The sequence below is a fragment of the Anastrepha ludens genome, chromosome 6 (genome assembly GCF_028408465.1).
Source record: "Anastrepha ludens isolate Willacy chromosome 6, idAnaLude1.1, whole genome shotgun sequence".
Classification (NCBI taxonomy): Eukaryota; Metazoa; Arthropoda; class Insecta; order Diptera; family Tephritidae; genus Anastrepha; species Anastrepha ludens.
In genome coordinates, this window is record NC_071502.1 from 40,340,439 (window position 1) to 40,361,650 (window position 21,212).

Below are 21,212 nucleotides of genomic sequence, written 5' to 3' on the forward strand. Positions count from 1 at the left end.
GCCAAACGAGTTGGGGTAGCTCGACAAATGACTGCTATATTTCTCACTGAAGCGTTTCACGGTACTACAGGCATAATTATTTTGTTGCGCATCAGCCCGTTGCTAGAGCAAATCGAGTCTCCGGCGATTATTTGCGGTGTCTTTGCTTGGAACCTCTCTATGATGTCAATGTTCGTTTTCGCCGCCGCTCCGCATAGCTAGATACCGTAAGTCCAAATGGGTTTAATTTCGACTTTGTACAGAATAATTTTGTTTTCTGTCTAGCTTTTTTCCATAAGCCTTTGCAAAGAAGTGAGTTTTAGACCGAGCTTTCTAGGTTTGGTTATTATGTATTCAGAACGAGTGAAACTGAGTTTTTTCCGCTTCATCTTTCCAACGCAAACGATGCTGGCACCTTCCACTGCTACGGCCAGTAGGCACCGCTTCGAATACATTCTTAACTGGCGCATTTGGAGCAATTCGAAAAACCTGTCACAGCTAGTGGAGCCGCTGGTTTTATATTCGCTACACTATGTCTATGGCACTGTAAAGTTCATTCAACTCACTGTTCCATCACCTGCGATACTCATCTAACTGATAGTCCAGAGTATTGTTTACAAGCGAACGGAAGCATTTTGCCGAGAGTAAACGCGAAAAAAGAAAATCAGTAATGGATCGCAAAATGTAATAGTGTAAGTACATTATATTTGGCTGGATTTGCGATTGTTCGTGAGCTCGAGCACCTTAAAGTAAATAAAGTTTTTGTTTATGGCACCATGAATCGTTACAATGATACTGGGCTTGGGCCACTTTAACCCCAGATGGGCGCTCTCCAATCGTTTTCTTCGAGCCTGGGGTCAAGATAAATGTGAAATATTATCGAGAAAGGAGGTTGCTTTGGAGCCGTGGGCAAGCAAACCTCTCGGTGGTAGATCATAAACGTTTCAACAGGACTCGGCACCGTCTCACAAAGCTCGAGTGAACCGAGAATGGGTAAAAACCAACGTTCCGAACTTCATAACGTCCACACAATGGTTTTGAGATTCACCACACGCGAATACGATGGATTATTCTCTTTAAGCAATTTTGGAAAACAAAGTCCAAACTAAAAGATGCACTAGTCTCGAGGCGCTGAAAAACGCCATTGACCGCGAGTGTACCAAAATACCTGCAAGTCACTTTCGGGCAGCTTGCGATTCTTTTCTGAACCGTCTCAAGGCCATGGTCACGGCATAGTCCTCATATCGAGCGAAGAAATTGATTCTTAATTTTTGCATTATTTTCACACATTTTTTACTTTGAATTGAATTAATACATTTATTCAAACTAAATTTATGGCCTTTTAAATTAGTTACACTTCGAAAAAAAGTTATAATTACTATTTACTCCATACTTCGTTAGAAGCTTAAGGCTTCAACAAAAGTTTTCTAAACGTTTTCGTTTCTAGTCTCAGTTCATTAAACGATATTCCAGTTTAATTACGAACATTCCTTTACCAAGTCATCACTGGTATGCCTATTTTTCTAGTTCCTTGCATGTTCTAAGTCAAGGCGGCATGCAGTATTTTATCATAAGACTTTCGCAGAGTATGCGCTATTCATCCATATTTTTCTTCTTTATTTCGTCGTTGGCACTTTCTTGACGTGTAATTCTCTAGAGCTGCTCGTTTGTTATTACTCTTTGGCTGCCATATCTTTAGTGTGTTGCACAGGGACCTGTTTATAAAGCACCGAGTTTAATTTCGTCTGCATATTCTTCGAATTTTCTTCGAAACTAGTGTTCACTCTCCAGGATTTTTCACAATTTACAGAGTCGAATATTTGCCTGACTCCAGTAGTGTTGGCAAAACCTTCCCTGAGCTTTCCATTGTGAAGAACTCGACAATTTCCGCTATTGTAGCTTTTTCAAATTAAATTCATGCTTTTCCTCGAAATATACACCCTCTCTAAGGCTTCCGATATGCATGCTCTTTCGACAAATTCAAATAACTTCTTTTTTTTTCGTAAGCGAATGGCATATAAAGGGTGGTATTATATTCAATATTCGAATGCTTGGCCGAGCTCCTCCTCCTATTTTTGGCATGCGTCTTGATGTTGCTCCACAAATGGAAGGACCTACAGTTTTAGACCGGTCCGAACGGCAGATACTTTTTTTTTACTCGCATAGTATTGCAGTTATCAATGCAGGAGCAGTTTTGCCGGAATCCAGTTTGTTGTTTACGTAGCTTAGTATTTATTGACTCAGTAATCTAAAACGATTTTATTAAATATTTTGTCAACATTGCAATACACCTCCAGTTGTTGCAATCCGACAAGTTACCCTTTTTGGGCAACTTTATCAATATCGCGTGTTTCCTTTCGGGTGGGATTTTTTCCGAATTTCAGATATCTCAAAGAAGGGACTATAATATTTCAGCGAGGAAATTTGTGTCAGCTTTCTGGCACTCAGCTAGAATATTTTCAGTACCGGAAGATTTCTCTTGTGTTTTGTGATTGTGAAAAAAATGTGGTTTCTAAAAATATTTTTTTTTTTTTAAATATTTAAATTTTTTTAAAAACTTGTTTTTGAAAAACACCCAACCTCAGATTTTATTTTTTCAGTTAATAGCAATAAAACAATAAAATTTATCTGTTTAACTGAAGCAAAGTATAATCGATTATTAAAAATCAATGAGCTTCTCAGGAAAAACATTGTTCTCACATACTTTAATAGTTGCAAGATGGTCAACAAGTTCAAGTGAAGTAACCAACAGGACTTTAGCTCAAATGTGGACACTCTGGCCTCCTCTTCCAGAGTTTAGATTTAATTGCTTTCAGGCAAATAAAGACAATAAACAAAAATAAAAATTCTAAAATTTTTTTTCACAGAATCTCATCTAAAGGCATTACAAAATTGTAACTGCTATGCGGGTTATATACTGGAATAGTAATTTTTTTCTACGAAGGTGCGCTCTTATGTTGCCTTCTGACACTATTCAGTTCACACTAATAAAAGGTATTTAACTGCTGTAATGTCCTGTGGCAATGTAATGAGAATAATTGTAATTTATTTGTTATACTTATTACTAATACAAGGTGGCATAAAATTAATCACCCACCCTAATATATTCCTTGCTAATAGCGTCGCACGTCAATCATATTTGACATTTGTGAACTTAACAGCTGCAAACCGACAAGCAATAAAGTGCATAAAGGTCAAAATGAATATCTCTATCACTCAAAATATATTTTTTTATTTAGTAAAAAAGCGATTCAAAAAAAAATTGCATAACTAATTTTACGCCATTTGTATAATAGCACTTACTAGCAATTGGTCTTTGCACTCTACGCTTTCTACAATAACTTCATCTCCTCTTCCTTATTCTCTATTTGCAGGCCTACGAATACGCATCGCCGACTTGTTTTTTAAGTTACTAGCATGTGTTCTGTATATACTACGTGTGATAACGGATACGAATCCAACATTTGCAACATGGTGAGTTAAATGCACTAGTTTTGAGTAGAAAGTACCAAAAATATTATTAAAAGTAAGTTTTAACAGAATTTCACCACATAAAAACAAATTAGAATGAATTATAGTCAACTTCAGGATTTTGACTTTTTTGTGTGCTGAATTTTCTTATAAAAATTTTTTTTGCAAATTGCAGTTGCGCAATGTCATTATATGTTTCTTGTCACAATAAAGAAGATATCCAATTCTTTTAAAGAGAGAATGAATAAACACATAAACTCACTGGCCTCCATCTTTGCTGGCGGAAATAAATGGAGAAAAAAAATCGTTTATTTATTTCTATATGATTTAGGTAGTTTATCTCAATACCAATTTATTTTATACAAAATCACTACGAACTTCTCGTTAGTTTTTAAAAATGTATAATTACTCGGAATGAAAACTTAATAAAAATGTACAAAAAAAGTTTTTTGGGAATATTTACACGAAAGAAGCAAGTTTGAAAAACTATTTATGGGCTCACACACGTCCGGCAACGCCAAAAATTCGCTAAAAGAAAACTTGCTTTTATTAGATAAGGAACTATTTGCATTTGGTGGTGTTCCGCCGAGGCCGCTGTGGCCATTTGGCCGATATTTTGTTCCATACGTAATTGAGCCATACCAATAATATCATTATAAAGAGAAATGACAATAATTTTTTTAAAAAATTGTATTTTATTCAAAATGAACACCGGCCCTTTAAACTTAACCACCCTTTAGAAGGGATAGCAATAGATATAAATATCGCACCCTAGATACAAAAGGGGCACAACTCAAAATTTTCCACACTCGAGCTTGACTTGTTTACAGTAGCACAGAAAACAAACTATGTGACATATCACGCTGAAATTTGCCATGTAAGCTTACAACAGTCCTACCAAAAAACAAAAAATTTATTTTTGCCATATGTCATCCACGGACCGTTTATTGATAACGTCTCGTTCATATTTGAGCAGAAGTAAATTTTGAGTTGTGACCCTTTTGTATTTAGGGTGCGATATAAAAAACTTTATTCATTGTTTATTAGTACTTAAACTTTATTAAAAAAAAATTATTTTAATTTTTCTTTACAAACATTAGTATAATATATAAAAAATCACGTGACCCAAAGTACAGTGAAAAAAAAGTTGTTCCACGGTCTGCATCATTACTCCTTCAAATGTAAATGGACCTGTAAAAAGTAAAAAAAAATCTTGTAAAATAAAGTTGTAATTATAGTCTGTCGAGCTAGATTTTTGAGTTCCGAAAAATTTTTCAATTTACGACATTTTAAAAAGAACTATGCGTATGCATTTAAAAATATTAAAAACGGTATGAAATTAACTGTCCGAAATTAACTAGAGCTGGAATAAAAAACGTGTCACAGGAACTTGCTTCTTAGACATTGAAAAAACTTTCGACAAACTGTGGATCGAAAGCCTATATCTAAACTCATAGGCTATAAATTCCCGGTTCACCTCACCATTCTCATTTATAACATGCTGCCAAAAAAAAAATTCAGTATATATGAATAATATAAAAAGTAGTCGCGAATTTAATATAGCAAATGGTTTGTGACGAGGGACAGTAAGTGCACCAGTTCTTTTCAATCTCTTTATACTTGACTTACTGCATAAAAAAAACAATATCATAGCCTTTGCTGATGATATTGTCACTAACCATCCAGACAGAACAATAGAGGATTTTGACGGAAATCTGCAACTGAAATACAATATTGTAGAAGATTTTGCAGCAAAATGGTATCTTAAAATAAATACAAAGAAATGCGAAAGCATTTTGTTTCGTCCACCCACAAAAATATGCAACTCAAATATCAGAAACAACTGGAAAAATCTAAATATAATATCGAACGAAACCAGAATCCCTATTGAAGCCACTGAGAGAGTCAAATATCTTTTTATACCATAACGATCACAGTAACCTCCAAGTCGAGAAGACCGCAAGAGCTTTCCATATCTATAAAGAAATATTTCATCAAAACTATTGCACAAGAAAGTCAAAATATTAATGTATCAAACCCTGGTAAGACCAATACTCACATATGGTTGCTCAATTTGGTACAACATCTTACCCTCATATATGGAACGGCAAAGGAAGCTTGAGAGAAAAGTACTACGATTATTTACTTCTTTATACAGATCACAAAATAGTAACTATACTAAATACATCTCGAATTCAAAGCTTTAAAACACGGCGAAAGTGCTCAGAATTGATTGCTAATTATAAATTTAATAAGAAAACAACTATACAATACCAATAACATATTAATAAGAGCCTTTTACTACAAAAGCGACGACTATTTCTCACTAGCTATTTCTAATGGATGTGTAAAAACGAAAACCACGCGCCAATAATGTATCACATATTCAGAAGAGCGAACAATAAAATAATCACATCAAAAACACTTAATGCAAATAATTCACGTTTTGATATATATGTATATTTCAAGCTACGACAAAATCGAATTCACCCTTACCATTAAAAACTGCTGGTGGTTAACAAATGACACGTACCACTAACTCATGCCACCTTTTTAGTCTGACTACCAGCTTTTACTACTTTTAAGCCTTTTATTATAAACAATAATCTATGCAACGTTTTTGTTCCCTTTTTCCCTGCATCAAAGATATAAAATTTTTTAATAACTTCTAAGTTAAAACAAAATTAATTTCAAAAAGAAAAGTTACTCGACATCAGATAATATAGGTACTTGAGAGCTCGTCTAGAGACATTGTACGACACATCATTACTACACTAATACTATTGTTTATTGTAGTACTTAATATTATTAACTGGAAGTAAAAAAACAAATAAAAAAAAAGTAGTTTCGAGAAATACGAATTTAAACTTTGAAGTGCATTTTCGCTACCCCAAACGAAGAACAGCTGTGCGCATCAAACATTTTCTACCATAACTTTGTATCTTTGGGGAATCATTACAATCGACTTCCACAGAAATACGCCTAAAGCTCTAATCTGTAAAAAAAAAATCCATTTTTTGATATAAATAAAAAAATTAAGTGAAATAACAAGCGCACACTGCGTTAAATATGTAAACTTTTATTTTTATTTTTTATATTTTTTATATTTATACAAATAAAAATATTAAAAAAAACCATAAAATTTATTTTTTTTTTCTTTTTTTTATTTATTTCACTCCTCTATAAACCCCATATAAGTCAATGTTTGAAATATTTTACAAATTTAAAAAAACTATCTAAAAATTTCACATCTTTTATAAGAATTTCTTCAAAATTTTCAAAAAAAAAGTAAAATAGTTTTAATTATATACCTCATGGAAATGTAATACATATAATTAAATGCAAGTTTCAAATGGTTCTCAAATTGACAACTTTTTTCTTTCCCCCCTTTTTTTGATGACGATGTAATACCGACATCCATAAAATGAAAATGTTGAGCACTCGTTATATGGCAAAAATCCACAAGACCGCTGGAAAAAAAAATTTCCAAAATCAACGCGATTTTTAAAATTCTTCAAAGTTGCACCTTATTATACCAAAATCCATTGAGCTATAGAAATATACACTCAAAATTTTTCTAAAAATCCTACTTCCCAAAAGGGAATTAAAAAAAAAAAATGATTAATTAAAAAAAAAAGAATTTTTTTAATTTTTTTAATTAAAAAAAAAGTTTTTTTTTCATATCGTGAATTTTTTTTTAAATTTGAAAAAGGTTGGGAACTGATTTTTGGATGATTTTTTTTAGAAGAATGAGCTACTTTTTCATAAAAAAAGTTACTTAAATTAAATAAAGAAGAAATAAATTGTCAGAACTAGTGCCACGCAATAATTCCCTGTGTTGTAGTTATTTAACGCAGTGGATAAGAATGAGCTTCATATGAGTACTACTTACACATAAGTATATATAGAAACAACCTTCTCATTCGCATTCACTTTCATATTCCTTTCTTCTCTACTAGTTATGGCTGCTCAGTGAGCAATAAAACCGAATTTCTCGTTTCGGCTCAATTAACGGAAGAGGAGTTTCAGGAGAACCCCATTATCAATTGGGAGGCTATCTTATGGGTGAATCGGCCTACAGTACTGTGGGCGGCACAATTAATTTTAGCGTTAGTATCACTAACGGAGGCGGTTCTACTAACATATCTAGGCTATAAGGTGAGTGGAAATATTTAAACTATCGAAATACTATATCAATATGTCTGTTCTGGGAAATTATATACATTATATACGATCACTGTTGACAATCAACGTTTTTTTGTTTTGATAAGGGTCAAAACTTATACCTATTTTCGGTCATCCCGTTTCCTTTAATTTGCTAAATAAAAATGTTGCCTAAATTCAAAAAGTTTGTTACATAATATAAAAAATACAAATATAATGGCATCGCTTTTTTTATATATGTGTAATGTGGTAGCGTCCTATTACTTTGCTTTCAGCGAACTTGACAATAGCAGCTGATTTTTGTGATGTCACACTAGCCCAATTGGACATCAGTGTGACCAATTTACTATTTTCGTAACTCGTTTTTCATTTTTTTATTCTCTATCCTCGTAGTTTTAGTTCTTTCTTCCTGACATTTTTCTTGCTTCTTCTAAATAAAATGTGATGTTTATAATTATGTAAAATACATATTTTTTAAAAATTAGTTCAATATTTTCAATATTTCACTCAGCTCTATTTAGCTTTCCTTTTTTATCATCTGGTGTGTGTACGGCAAAAAATGTTTGCCATGTATGGCATTTATTTGTGCTGGAAAAGAAGGAAAGCGAAAGAGGGGAAGAAGTGGTTAAACTTGGGTGCAGGATTGGTTTAAAAGCCGACATGAGTTTTTGCATTTAAATTTAATTTTTTTTACACTTCATCAACTTTATATTTTCTAATAAAATTTGCAACGATATTAATTTCAAATTTAAGTCCTTATATTGCTCTTATTTTTCAACAATGACGGCTGACATTTTAACGAGTCTATAAATTCCTCCTCACCATCGGTTTTCCACAACAAAGTTTATCGCTTCTTGAACTGCACACACCTCCACTTGAAACACAGATGCACGCGTTCCAAGAGCAAAGTTCAGTTTTGTCCCGCTGAATTCCACGTAAACCGCAGAGCCGGAGCTGTGCTCGGTGCTGGAGCCATCCGTGGAAATGCGGTGTTTGAACCTCTGGCACGACTCTTGATGGCATGGAGTCAAGGGGCATGGTTCTCTACTAGTTCTCATTGTGCTTCAGCCTGCAGATGGCCTTCAAGGCCTTTCCTTGGAGGAAAGCATCAAGTGGTGGTAGACCAACTAAAGCATCTAACGCCGGGCCTGAAGTAGTCGGAAAAGCTCCGGTGGAACAGATGTCCACAGTGCGTTGTAGTCTCGATAAGATCCTCCTGACTCCTAAGAGAGAGAGTCTGCTCATCCAGAGCACTGATGCATAGGTAATAAAAGGTCTTATCATAACCATGTAAATCCATAGGATCTTGCTAGCACAAAGTATGAATCATATCCAGAGTTTTCTGCACTTTTCTACAGATGTTCATAAGCGAAGGTCCCGTTAACAAACAGGCAACGTCGACCGCATATCCTTATGTCTAAACTCCAGTATCATTTAAGGTGGTGAATAGAGGATCGATCACCATGCACCAGAGCAATGGAGACAGCACACCACCTTAGGGGCAGCCTCTATTAATCCCGGATTACACCAACAGATCCTCCTCCGCCCGCACCGCGACGATTCTTTAAGCTAGCATCGAACGAATCCAATTCACTAGCACCCGATCTACGCCATGTCTACTGGCAGAGGTGCACTTACTGTCGAAAGTGGCATTATCAAAAGTCCCCTCTATACCCAAAAAGATACCCATAGCGTAGTTCGTCCTGTCGATGGACTGCTCTACCCTGGCAACAAGGTTTTGTAGTGCCGACTCGCAGGATTTTCCGCTTTGATAGGCATGCTGAAATGGAGAGAGTGGGTGAACCTTCAGCGACTTCTAACGCCTATGCAACTCCACTAGCCGTTCGAGACTTTTCACCATGAAAGAGGTCATGCTGATGGGTCTAAAGCTTTTGGGGCTGGTGTAGTCATCTCTCCTAACCTTAGGGATGAATGCGACCCTCACCATCCTTGACGAGCGTGGTATATAAGCCAGTACCAGGCATACAGTGAAAAATTTCTTCAGGGCTGAAGTCACGGACTCTATGCCTTCCTTCAGCATGGCAGGATAAATGCCATCTGGTCCGTGTGACTTGTAGCCGCCAAAAGATTCGATGGCAAACCGAATGGCGGCTGTTGCTTAGTTTTGGATATAAAAAAGCACTAAAATACCCATTTAAAGAAAAGATAATACCGATTTTTTATTGAATTACTTAAAAAACTTTGTATGCGTGATCAATTGTCTTTACTGTATGCGTTTTTCTTAATAAATATGTTAAGGTTATGTACAATATACTGTATTGAAAGAACAGAGTTTAAAAAATCCATCCTTGTATTTGAAAAAAGGTTTTGGCTATACTTTTTTTAGGACATGTAATAAGATGAGATGCTTCTTCACAAAAAATTCGTTCTTTTTTTTCATTATTGTGTGGTATTTTATTTTTTGTTTAATTCGTATTCAGTAAATTGAAAGGTTTTAAATATTAAGAAGAGTTGAGAAAAAATCATCCAACATTCTTGCATAACCTCAAACGGAGCAAAAAATTAAATTTGTACTTTCAAAACGTCAAATTTTATAAGAATCAAGGCACTAAAATCTCCTCAGAGTGGCCTTTTTTTATTGTAATTATACAATTTTTTTAACCTACAATTTTGGTAGTTTCAAATTAAAAAAAGAAACAAACACCAAACTCAAAAATGTTTTTGGGTAGAAAAAAACTCTGAATTTATTGCGAAGAGCAAAGAGTTGGCAGCACTGAACAACTAGGCTAGTGTGACGTTACGCCCTCTCTGATGGGCGCAATTTTGTTTTTACCATTCCAGCATACTGCTTATATAGTTATATGATGCGAGAGAGATGAAGGACATAAAGTACAAAAATGCATATACTTAACTTTTAGTCGAAAAAATTTATTGAAAGTTGAATAAAATGCAAAAGTAATCAAAATTATAGATTAAAAGGCAATATTATTTCATTTGATACCAATTGGAGGAGCATCTTTGAGATGAAGTACAGAATTACTAATTTCTCAACTTAATATTTAAGAAAATTTCTATTAAAAAGTTCATTTTAAGTAGAGAGCACTATAAACTGCTTGTTGCAAGTCTGTTTAGGAAGCTACTTCATGTCAAATGCATCTCAAGTTCATGTCAAACAAAAAGGTTTGTTGGGACGTTACAGAATGCATAGAGATTACAGAAAGCTGCTTATATTGCGGTATCTCTACTTAGCTCTCGGTAGATATTTCAGAGCAAATTAAGAGCTGTCGTAATGGCAGAGATTTGTTTAGAATTAAAAAATTTTTTTTTACAAAAAACTCTTTCTTTCCTACTTTTTTTCTTAATATCCTTATTTATATTTTCAAAACTTTACTATTCGTACACTTGCATCTTCCTAACTCCTTGAACAGAAATGCAGTGAGCAGCGGGTAACGGGTTAACGAATTAATAAATTAATTAGATTCATTTCCACTTTCTCCGACGGCTTGAAGACTCAGAGTTAATTTTCTGATTACTTGATGACAATTTATTTGCTTGGAAGCCACAGCAGGCAAATAAATAACAAGCAAACAATATTTGATTTGCCAAAGGAATCCTGCAAATTATCTATAATTTACAAATAAGTTGTTATTTTGTAACAATGAGTTTCAAAGAGTTGCCTCACAAATATAGCAAATGAAAAGATTTCGCTACAAAATACATGAAAACTTAAACGCAATTGCGTTTAGCCAACCGAATTTTTCGACGGAAGTGGATTAGCAGATCACCACCCGTCAACTCGTTACCCACTGTCCCGCTGAAATTTTGTTTCCGGCCTAATTCCCGCACACTCCTCTAAAATAACGTCACAGCAAAGCTACACTCGTCTCTTACTTCAATCTGTGCAATTTTGTATTCCATCAGATTTAGGTAACTGTCGAACGATATGAGCGAAGGCATTGCTGTGCTCGGCATACTAAAAGCTAACTGCTGTTTACTGCATGATTTTAAGAGCGTCTTTAAATTTAATTTTAATCTCGAAGTTTTTACACTTGCATTTTTATATTCCTTTATTCTGTCGAGAGCAGCATTTAATGTTGAAAGGATTTTATTCAAACAAAAGTTGATTAGTAAAAATTAATCACAATACGACAAGTTTTAAAACCAAATTAATTTTGATGCCATTTTTGATGCTAGGAAATTCTAACTTCTGGCGATGCAATATTAACGAACAGCTTATTTATTTTATTTCACAATATTACAAGAGTCTAAGCTTCCTTTTCTTAAATTTAACTTGCAAAATTTTTGTATTTAAAGTTCTAACATTTCTCCTCTCTATTCGCAGGGAAATATCTGGCAACAGATTCTTTCATTTCATTTCATTCTAGAATTAATTACGACAATACCATTTGCATTAACGGTGAGTAAACATAAAATTAACTTTCTATTCTTGTTATTCATAAAAAAATTTAAATATTTATAAAATTTAATCTTACATTTTTGTGCTTTTAGGTCAAAATGTGGGGCACACAAAGATAATAAAATATTATTTACGTTTTTGCAGTGTCCTCAATTTTTTTTTTTTTGTCATATAAAGGACTCCACCCTGATATTATATTATTTTCGACAATATTAGCCATACTTTTTCTTAAGTTCTAAAAATTTCTGCAAGCGAGCAATCAAAATTTATCTTGTTTTCCTCTAATGCCCCTCTATAATGAGTGGAAGGAAGTTCACTCTATAGAAAATTATCTTCACCAGAAATTTTATATATTTTGTGTATACGTACACAGTGCGTTCCATAACTTTAGCAAAGAGACTGATTGACAAATTTTTTTAAATTTTTTTGTTTCTTATTAAACGCTAATGGCTTTTTAGAAAAGTATGGTTCAGCCTCGTCGAAAACCCATATAAATCCGAGTTCCAAACTTTGTGCAAATAAAGAAAAACCAACAAACTTTTTAATCAGAATTTTTAGAAATATTTCAAGTATGCAGGGTTATAGCCAATAAAATTTTGATACAAAGTGCAAGTTTCAAGTGGCTTGCAAGACACGTTGATTTTTTTACGTTTTGTTTTTTTTTTTTTGCTAACGCTGTTGGGAGTTTGCTTTCATATAAAAAATGTCGCGCATTCGCTACTAAGTCCCTGAGATATTGTTGTTGTTGTTGTTGAAGTGGTTGAGTATTTATACTAAAATAATCGAAGTTAGTGACTACCGCCGTTTTACTAGAACTGTTCTTGTGTGATGTCTTGTTGTTTTTAATTTGTTTGAGTCAGAACCAATTCGTGAGTTCCAAGAATAACAGCAAACTTTGTATCTCCATGTCTGAGATTTTATTAATTTGCTGTAGGAAAGACATACCGAAAGAGCGAATTCTCACACTAGTTAGACCTGTACATTCACATAAGTGTGAAAAGTACTTCCTTTTACCCCCTCCGCCTGATAACTTCTGCATTTGGGATTGGAAGGAGGTTAAGTCTGACTGTATGACCTCTTATCTTCTAGTGACCTGTAAGGGTTGTAGTGATACGTAAGATGCTTCGTCTTCTGGATGTTGTACGAAGGACATGTTTTTCTTGTTGTAATGCACCTTCTTTCAGCTAAAGCATAGTAATGTGAATCAATGGATCTTTTTATTGAGTTGAAAGGGATAGCAACTGTAACCACCCATGTTATGTCAGGCGCCAACCTTTTTCCTGCCAGCTCATCTGCCATCTCATTATCCTCTATATTCCTATGATCAATCAATTCTAGTTCCTCCCCACCTGCAAAACTAATTCGTATGAAATGGAATTAGAATCTAACGCTTTAACTGTCTAAAAAGATAACAACTTTTGCACTAATTTCTTTGTAGTATTTTAGTGAGTTGGATACTTATTTGATTGCTAATAGTTCAGCATGGAACACACTGGCATAATCAGGAAGTCGAATTGATTTGAATAAGTTGCCCGGCTCCGAATAGAGGCCAGATCCCATAGCTCAGTGAAGTTTTCAATTCCCACTTCAATATCCCTTTGATATAGTTATGAAGGGCCCTTTATGTATATGGAATTTTAAGTATATTTGTTTAACCCATACCTCAAATAAGTCTTCTTTCGTATTTACCTGCCGAATTATGTTTTTATCCATATACTATCCTACTCAATTTCTGTAGAAATGAGTTGCTATCCTACTTGAATAGGAAAATGGAAGATCCAGAAGACTGATCAAAACCACGCTACCACACAAACACGACGATATCAGGGTGAAGAAAGCACAATTTTCACACTGATGTAGAAAAAATATGTACTTCCAACTCTAGTAGACTTCTTGTTGGTTGGTTCAAGTGGTGATTTATCCAGAATCCAACTAGCGCTCCCGCACCATTTTGTTGTCACATCCTCGTTACCAACTTATTTAACGGTTAGTTACAGTATGACTATATCCAGTCTGTGCGGTTTAAGAACCTTATTAGGTTGTTGACGTCTAAACCTTGCAGTTGTTCGAGAGTGGTTTGCTTGGGGTAGGCTTGTTAACTTGATTTAAGAAAATGTTAGTGCGTATGATAAAAGCCTTTCTGTTCGGTTTTCTTTGATGACCTTCCTGTCCCCGCCCCTCGAAAAGTACTTTTTCTTCGCCAATTCATTTGAAGTCTCAAGTTAGGTATACATTTGAGCAGTTTGCTAAAATAGGCCACATTTTCTGGGGTGTTTAGTATTTTTTGAGTGCTTTACAGCTCTCTCTACTGTAGCAGTACTTTTTCTATGTCAATTTATTTTATCAAGCCAAGGTTTTATCGTTTTTTTCTCATTTATTTTTCGAAGCCCGTTCTCAATCAAAGTTCTAGCATCTAAATATTTCATATCTCTTACAGATACTATGGTCGCCTTTAAGAAATTTATTTATACCTATATTCCTCAATTGCTGGCTGGCGAAGCGGTCGTTGGAAAATATGTTCGTAAGTATCAAAGAACAAGAAGCTCACTTTCGAATCTTCTAATTAAATAATAATTATTTCGCTTACTTACTAAAACAATAATAACACATAACAACAAATTTAGATTCTTATTATTGTATTTTAATTTTATTTTTATTTTATTAGACTAGTAAAAATTATGGAACAAAAAACAAAATTTCCAAATTTTTAGTAATTTTTGAAATGACTGTATTTCAATTGGAAATAAACGCAAAGGAGTTCTAAGAAAATAAGTATGAAGTTTCGAGTTTATCACTTTGAAACCTTTTTTGGTTCCTTTTTGGGTCCACAAACTTGGAAACATTTTTTTTTTGGCAAAATCTTTGCATTAACCGGTCAATTTGTTTAATCGCACCTCTCTGAGGTAATGAGAGAGCGAAAGAGATCGCTTCGTCTTCGATCATTAATATCTCAGCAATTAGTGATCGCACCGAAAATCTAAAAGGAGTTTTGAAGACGCGTACGAATTCTCTTGAAGAATTGGTGAGCGCTCTTTTTTTTCCGAAAAAATCTATGCTGAACACAAATTTGAAAAAACCAGAAAAAATGCATGTGATGGGTTTTCGGAAAACCATTTCATTACAAATAGTGATAAAGGGAAGAATGCCTTTTATCGCTAAATTCACTAACGATGACCGTTCGAGGTTCCAATTTCATCAACATATGTTTCATTCTCATTGGATTTCTCAAAAATTTAAAGTTACAATTTTTTGCCCCAAAACACTCATAATCAATGATTATAATCAATATCGAAATGAAAAAAAAAATTGTTCTTCAGCTCTTTCCGCATTTCATGGCAATCAATTTTCCAACTTATAAAAAAGGGGAAAACTTTTTTTCCTAATTCCAAGAACAAATTAACCTTTTTAAATTTTTTTTCTGCGACATAGCTTCAGGAATCGCAAGGAAACAACATTAGCGCCCGCAATAAATTGTATGACACGCACTGTGTGTCTTCTATTTAAGAAGTGTAAATCCGATCGTGTCACCTACGTGGAGGCTAACGCTTTTATTCGAGTAAATGCTTATATTGGCGGCTAGTGTTCCTTCGCCAACGCCGGACTGAAAATTTCTGACAAATATTTTTGCAGAGCATTTAAGTTCTCAAATCGTCTATCTAAAAGCATTTTTTTGACCTTTTTAAAACAAGTGTCAAAATGACCCTCAAAAATGAAACTGCAGGGTAAATTTGTTCTACAAAACTGGTTCCCGTGAAATTCTACTAAGAACATGAAAAACAATATTTCTATCAAAGTTCGACTTATAATTTTTTTACGCATACTTCGTGGACTGCAATGGCCAAAACTTGGACACTTTTATCTGCAGACTATAGAGTTTTTGCTCTGCAAAAGTAGTATAGTCATGATTTACTTAGAGAGAGCCGCTCATTTCACTTAAAAGCCCAAATTTGTTATATTTTAAATTTATACATACCTATATTTATTACTGTGCCGTAACAGAAAAACTGAGAACTCAATTAATAAATATATTTCGAAAACTTTATTTAAATTACTGAAAAATCAGATTTATGAAGCCATAATAGCATGGAAAGCAAGATTTTAATAATAATTATTTGTATAATTATTTATATTTTATTACAATTATTTAGTATTTTTATTATTGTTAGTATACTATGCATTATTCATTAATTCTGTTATTTACATTTGAACATTTTCACCTTCCTTTCAACTACAGAACGATTTGCATCGTGCCATGCAAAAGTCACAATCCGCGCTCTCCCAACAACTCACCATACTCTCCGCCACACTGCTGTGTCTGGTGTTCACAAGGTAACTTGAACAAATGCAAACCAAAAATAAAAAAAAAAATCCACTGTCAAACCTATGAAAATTAACAAGTAAATGAAGTGGTTTATTGTCAAAAAAGTTGTAACTCAAGAGGTTTTTTACAAAACCATTCATTCATCCTACCACAAAAGGAAAATATTTTTTATTTTTTTATTAATTTTAAATTCATTAAAAAATCCATCGTATTTAAAAATTTTGTTTAGTTATAAGAAGTAATTTTTCTGCCGACGGCGGCTGCTTTTCTTCCCTTCAAGAGTGTAAAATATTAGCAATCAACGGAAATTTATATTTTGCTACGCTTAAATTAAGGGGTTAGGGGAAGTTAGATAGCATTAATACATCATGTTTCGACTTGGCTTTATCAAAATTTCAACAAAAAAAAAATTATAATTGTAAAAGTTATCGCTGTTTGGGAGGAGCCCGTTTCTCTAGAAGTCCCTTCCGGTGATCATCACAATTCCTTGGAGGTTCATCTAAAATCAATCGGACAAGAGAAATTAGTTTTATTAATAGATAATTTTGTGCCTGATGGAAGCTTTGTTTTTTGTTTTTCAAAATTAACAATATGGCGGCCTCAGAAAATATTTTTCAGATTTTCTAGAAAAAAACCGATAATTAATTGTTTAAAAAAAATCGAAATTGTTGAAAAAAAAATCCTTCGATGAGGCACGAGTTTTTTAGGTTTTTCAAAAGTAGTATAAATTTTACCAAGCGGTTTTTAAGTTACAGTGATCTCCAGTTCAAATAAAAAATAGTTTAAAAAAACTACAATAAAAAACACGCTTTTATTGCCAATCGAACTAAAAAGTAGAAAATAAATTTTAATGACAAAGGGACCTATAATGAAGTAATAGCAAATCGAACGATCAGTCATAGTCAACTACCTCAGAACAGAATTATAACAAAAATTAAGATACAAATAGAATAATTCAAATTAGAGTTAAAAGCGTGGGATGTTTGATATAGTACAATAAATATTACAATCATTTTATTGGCAACTACCTATGTACAGAGGGTTATGAAAGTGAAGCAAAATTCATCCCAAAATTTGTAAAAAATCATCTTTCCAAAGCTGACCCAACTTTCCCTACAGTTTTCCATTTAGCACAACTTTTTGCGTTATTCAGTATTCATTTCGAGCATAACACTTACTCTCTCAGCACTCGCTCTCTTTGAGAATATTAATGCTGGTACTAAGCAGCACACTAAAACACTCACCATAAAAAGTTCGGTAGTTTATTTAAGAAATCTAATTTTTATACTTAAGTGGCACTTAATTTATCTTCACCATCACCCTTCCTCAAGTACCCACCAGCGCTCCCTTGTAAAGGTGTATTTTCATGTTTATTACTGTGTAAGTCAATTGCTTCATTCATCGCTTTTTTCACCCACTTGACCTTCGATCATTAACAACGCTCATTATTCTTAGTCCTTTTGAACTTATTTTCTTCTTCTCTCGTCCTTCCACTTCATTAACAGCGTCTGTGGCATACAGCATTTTCAACGCGCCGGTCATCGTCATTTGAATTTGTTCCAGAGCACGTATTATGTGGTTGTGACATTCTCAACAGTCGGTTATGGCGATTTTGTGCCCGATATATGGCCTTCACAACTTTATATGGTGATTATGATTTGTGTGGCACTTATAGTGCTGCCGACACAGGTGAGTGTGGCAGGCGAACAGATAGGTTATTTTGAAGGCACAGGCACACACACACACATGCATAGGAACTGAGAGAAGGATTTACTAATGCATACTAACTGTCAATTTGCTAATACTGTGTATATGTATATGTATATGTTTAAGTATTTGAGCATCAATTCGGGTCAAATGCCTGGCAATGCTTGGAGTGCCTCATCTACGGCTACATATGCGGGTATTTCATATCCTGTCAGGGTAATGGCACTTCTACTTATTGATATTTGCATTCAATGGTTATGACAGCGGTGGTTGGCGATAATAAACACACATAATTAGATATAGGATGTATGTATGTATGTGTGCACACGTATGTGTGTATGTCTATTTTGCTTTTTAAATTAATTTAAACGCTCCAATATTACGTGAACTCGCCTGTACGAGTATGCCAGTAATTTCGTTTGGCATTATGAATTATCGGAGTAATATTTTACAACAAGACTTAATTAAGTAATGGACTTTTCTGTTCACAACAAAAACAGTAAACACAATTTAATTACCATTAATGAGAATATGGAAAGTCGCAGCCGCCGTGGCTGAATGGGTTTGTACGCGACTACCATTCGCTAGGTCCCAAGTGCTAAGCTCACTATGGAAAGCATTTTTTCATTGGCAAGCAATGGCAAACCTTCATTCGTATTTGTGTGTTGAAGAAGCTTCTCATTAAAAACGCTAAGCCCTTCGGAAGTGGCATGAAACTGTAAGTGAGAGACCTTTGTGGAAAAACAACACCAAGGCGTGCACCACAAATAGGAGGAGCAGCTCGATTGAGCCCCTGGCAAAGGATGTTCCCACCAAATAAAAACAAAAACAAAAAAAAACGAGTGAAAAATTATTGTTGCTTCTTCTTAAATAATCGCAATAATTTTTCTACTTTCAATTTCCAGTATTCAGCTCCATATCCTAAGAGAGAGACTTTATTGCTTATTATATGCTTTGCATACATATTTTCCCAAAAATTAACTCTGGTCTCTTTTAATTAAAAATCTCACTCATCCTCCTAGTGAATTATCGCTCAGCAATCTAAATATTTGAATTGTTCAATTTTCCATTTTTCCTCGAATCAACTCGACATCGAATCCACTTGACCATTCAAACTTTCTCCTACACATGCAGTACAATAGATGTTATTCAAAGTCGAAAGTTTGATATTTTGCTATCATTTAAAGTTGCTTTTTCTGCACAAAGCCGGACAACCGAAGTAAACCAAACAATCAAACGAATAAACTAAAAAAACAAAAAAACTTTGCTAGCACGTAGAAAATTTCATTCCAACGCGGAATGCTTAAGGTTTCGCTTTTTATTTGCCATTATTTTTTTTCTACAGTGTGCGTGTGCCTAACTCAAGTCTCTCTGCATTCTTACTACACACATATCTATGTATACAGGGTTACCGGAAAGACCGTCCCAAGGAATGCGCCGAATAAAGTTGTTCATCATATTTGCTCCATTTTTGTGCTACCTTCAGATTAAGTTTTTATGTTAAAAAATTTTTTGTCAACATATAGTGCGTCGCTTTTATTTGAAAACAAATTATTTATCGATAAAATGTCAAACGAATTAGACATGCGAGAAAACATCATAAAATATCTGAAAATCAAACTGAGTGGATTAAAAAAAAAACAGAATAGTCAAAAATGTTCCAGTCAAAATTGCTCGCATTATTAATCAATTTAGGGGAGGATTTGCGCATTGATAACAGATTTGAGACAAAATGTATACATTTGTGCAAGGTTCTGGAAAAAGAAACGGTTCTCATTATCTCGAAAATGCTAACAAAATGTTGGCTAAGCTAAAGAAGAATTCATGCATTTCGAGAAGGAAATTGACGAGGATGATCTGTTGCTCAGAAACTTTTGTTCGCAGCATTGATAAAGAAGCTGAACTGAAGACGTAAAAGGTACAGAAAATTCCGGAAAGAAACGCAGTGAGGCACTAGCTCGCAAAACAGGGCGCTAAATGAGAAAACAAATTTTTTTTGACCGATGGAAGTGCTGCATAATAGTTGATGAAACTTACGGTTTGGCAAACGTTCCACAACTTCACGGACAGCAATTTTACGCAACCGATTCTTGAGGGAATACCGCTGAAAAATTTAGAGCCAAAAAGCCAATTTAGAGTAAAAAGAGCCAAAGAAGTTTCTTGTTTGACAGGTGAATTGCAGTTCTGGCAAAAGGATAAAATTAACGACGACTTATCTTTGAAAGAACGCTTGCAAATTAGACTACGTACATTTTTAAGAGCACATCAAGTATCCACATTCGCCTGCCTTGGCCTTGATTCAAGTCACTCTAGTAAAGATCCACATTCGCTTGCCTTAATCTCGCATCAAGTCAATACACCAAAGCGTTCTTGGCGTAATTTTAAAAGAATTATTTTTTTTTTATTGAATCGTTAAAATAAGATATACATAAATTTCATACTACTTAACTAGAACAAAAAAGTAACATATTTTTCATGGCATTTTTCACATTGTTTACCACTTGGTCCCGCGGTTTAATCCTCTTCAGTCTTCTTGTATGCATTGCTTCACAGTAAAGAAGTTGCTCATTGGTATGCTGCTCAGCCCCTTTCGCATGCTTAGCTGCGTAAATATTTATCATTTCAGTGACTGTGCGCAACTGCAGGTCTTTGTGGAGTTCATAATTCCATACATATGAAGAGGCTTTACCGATATCTCGGATTACTTTATTTTTAAAACTTTGGATTATTTCAGTTCGTTCTACCGATAAGCCAACACATTTTTTTTGCATTTTAAGTTAAGTTCAGCAACTCTGGTTTTGACTAACTCCTTCCCTTAAGCTTAGCGCCTAACGTCATGTTCAATTACTTTGCGGTCTAAGCATGCGGAATATTTACAGAAAATATATGAACGGGGTTTTAAATAGTTTTTTGTTTGTTAAATTTACGTATAGGGATTTAGATTCTTTAAGTTTTACATTTCACGTTCTATTCCAATTTGTTATTTACAGCAATACAGAATGGATCCAAGTATGCTGCTTTCAGCAACGCTGGCATTGATTTGCTTTATGCTGGTATGTGTCCGTTAGGGCGGGTGATTTAAAAATCACCCATTGCTCTGTGAAAATCGTATTCTAGGGATCAAAATAAGAAACTTTGCCGAAGGACCCATACCTCTAAAACGAATTCTGATGTCCCCCAATTTGGGTCGAA

General features: G+C 34.2%; 1 protein-coding gene across 1 annotated transcript in view; it reads left to right on the forward strand.

Annotated features, from left to right (window-relative positions):
* Window positions 1–21,212, forward strand: part of LOC128867027 (potassium channel subfamily T member 2) — a 174,563-nt gene that overhangs the window by 59,165 nt on the left and 94,186 nt on the right. The window contains exons 3-8 of the mRNA XM_054108119.1: window positions 3,354–3,453; window positions 7,410–7,608; window positions 11,918–11,992; window positions 14,430–14,513; window positions 16,227–16,321; window positions 17,819–18,002. Coding sequence (XP_053964094.1) covers window positions 3,354–3,453; window positions 7,410–7,608; window positions 11,918–11,992; window positions 14,430–14,513; window positions 16,227–16,321; window positions 17,819–18,002 — 737 coding nt within the window. The remainder of the gene's footprint in view (window positions 1–3,353; window positions 3,454–7,409; window positions 7,609–11,917; window positions 11,993–14,429; window positions 14,514–16,226; window positions 16,322–17,818; window positions 18,003–21,212) is intronic.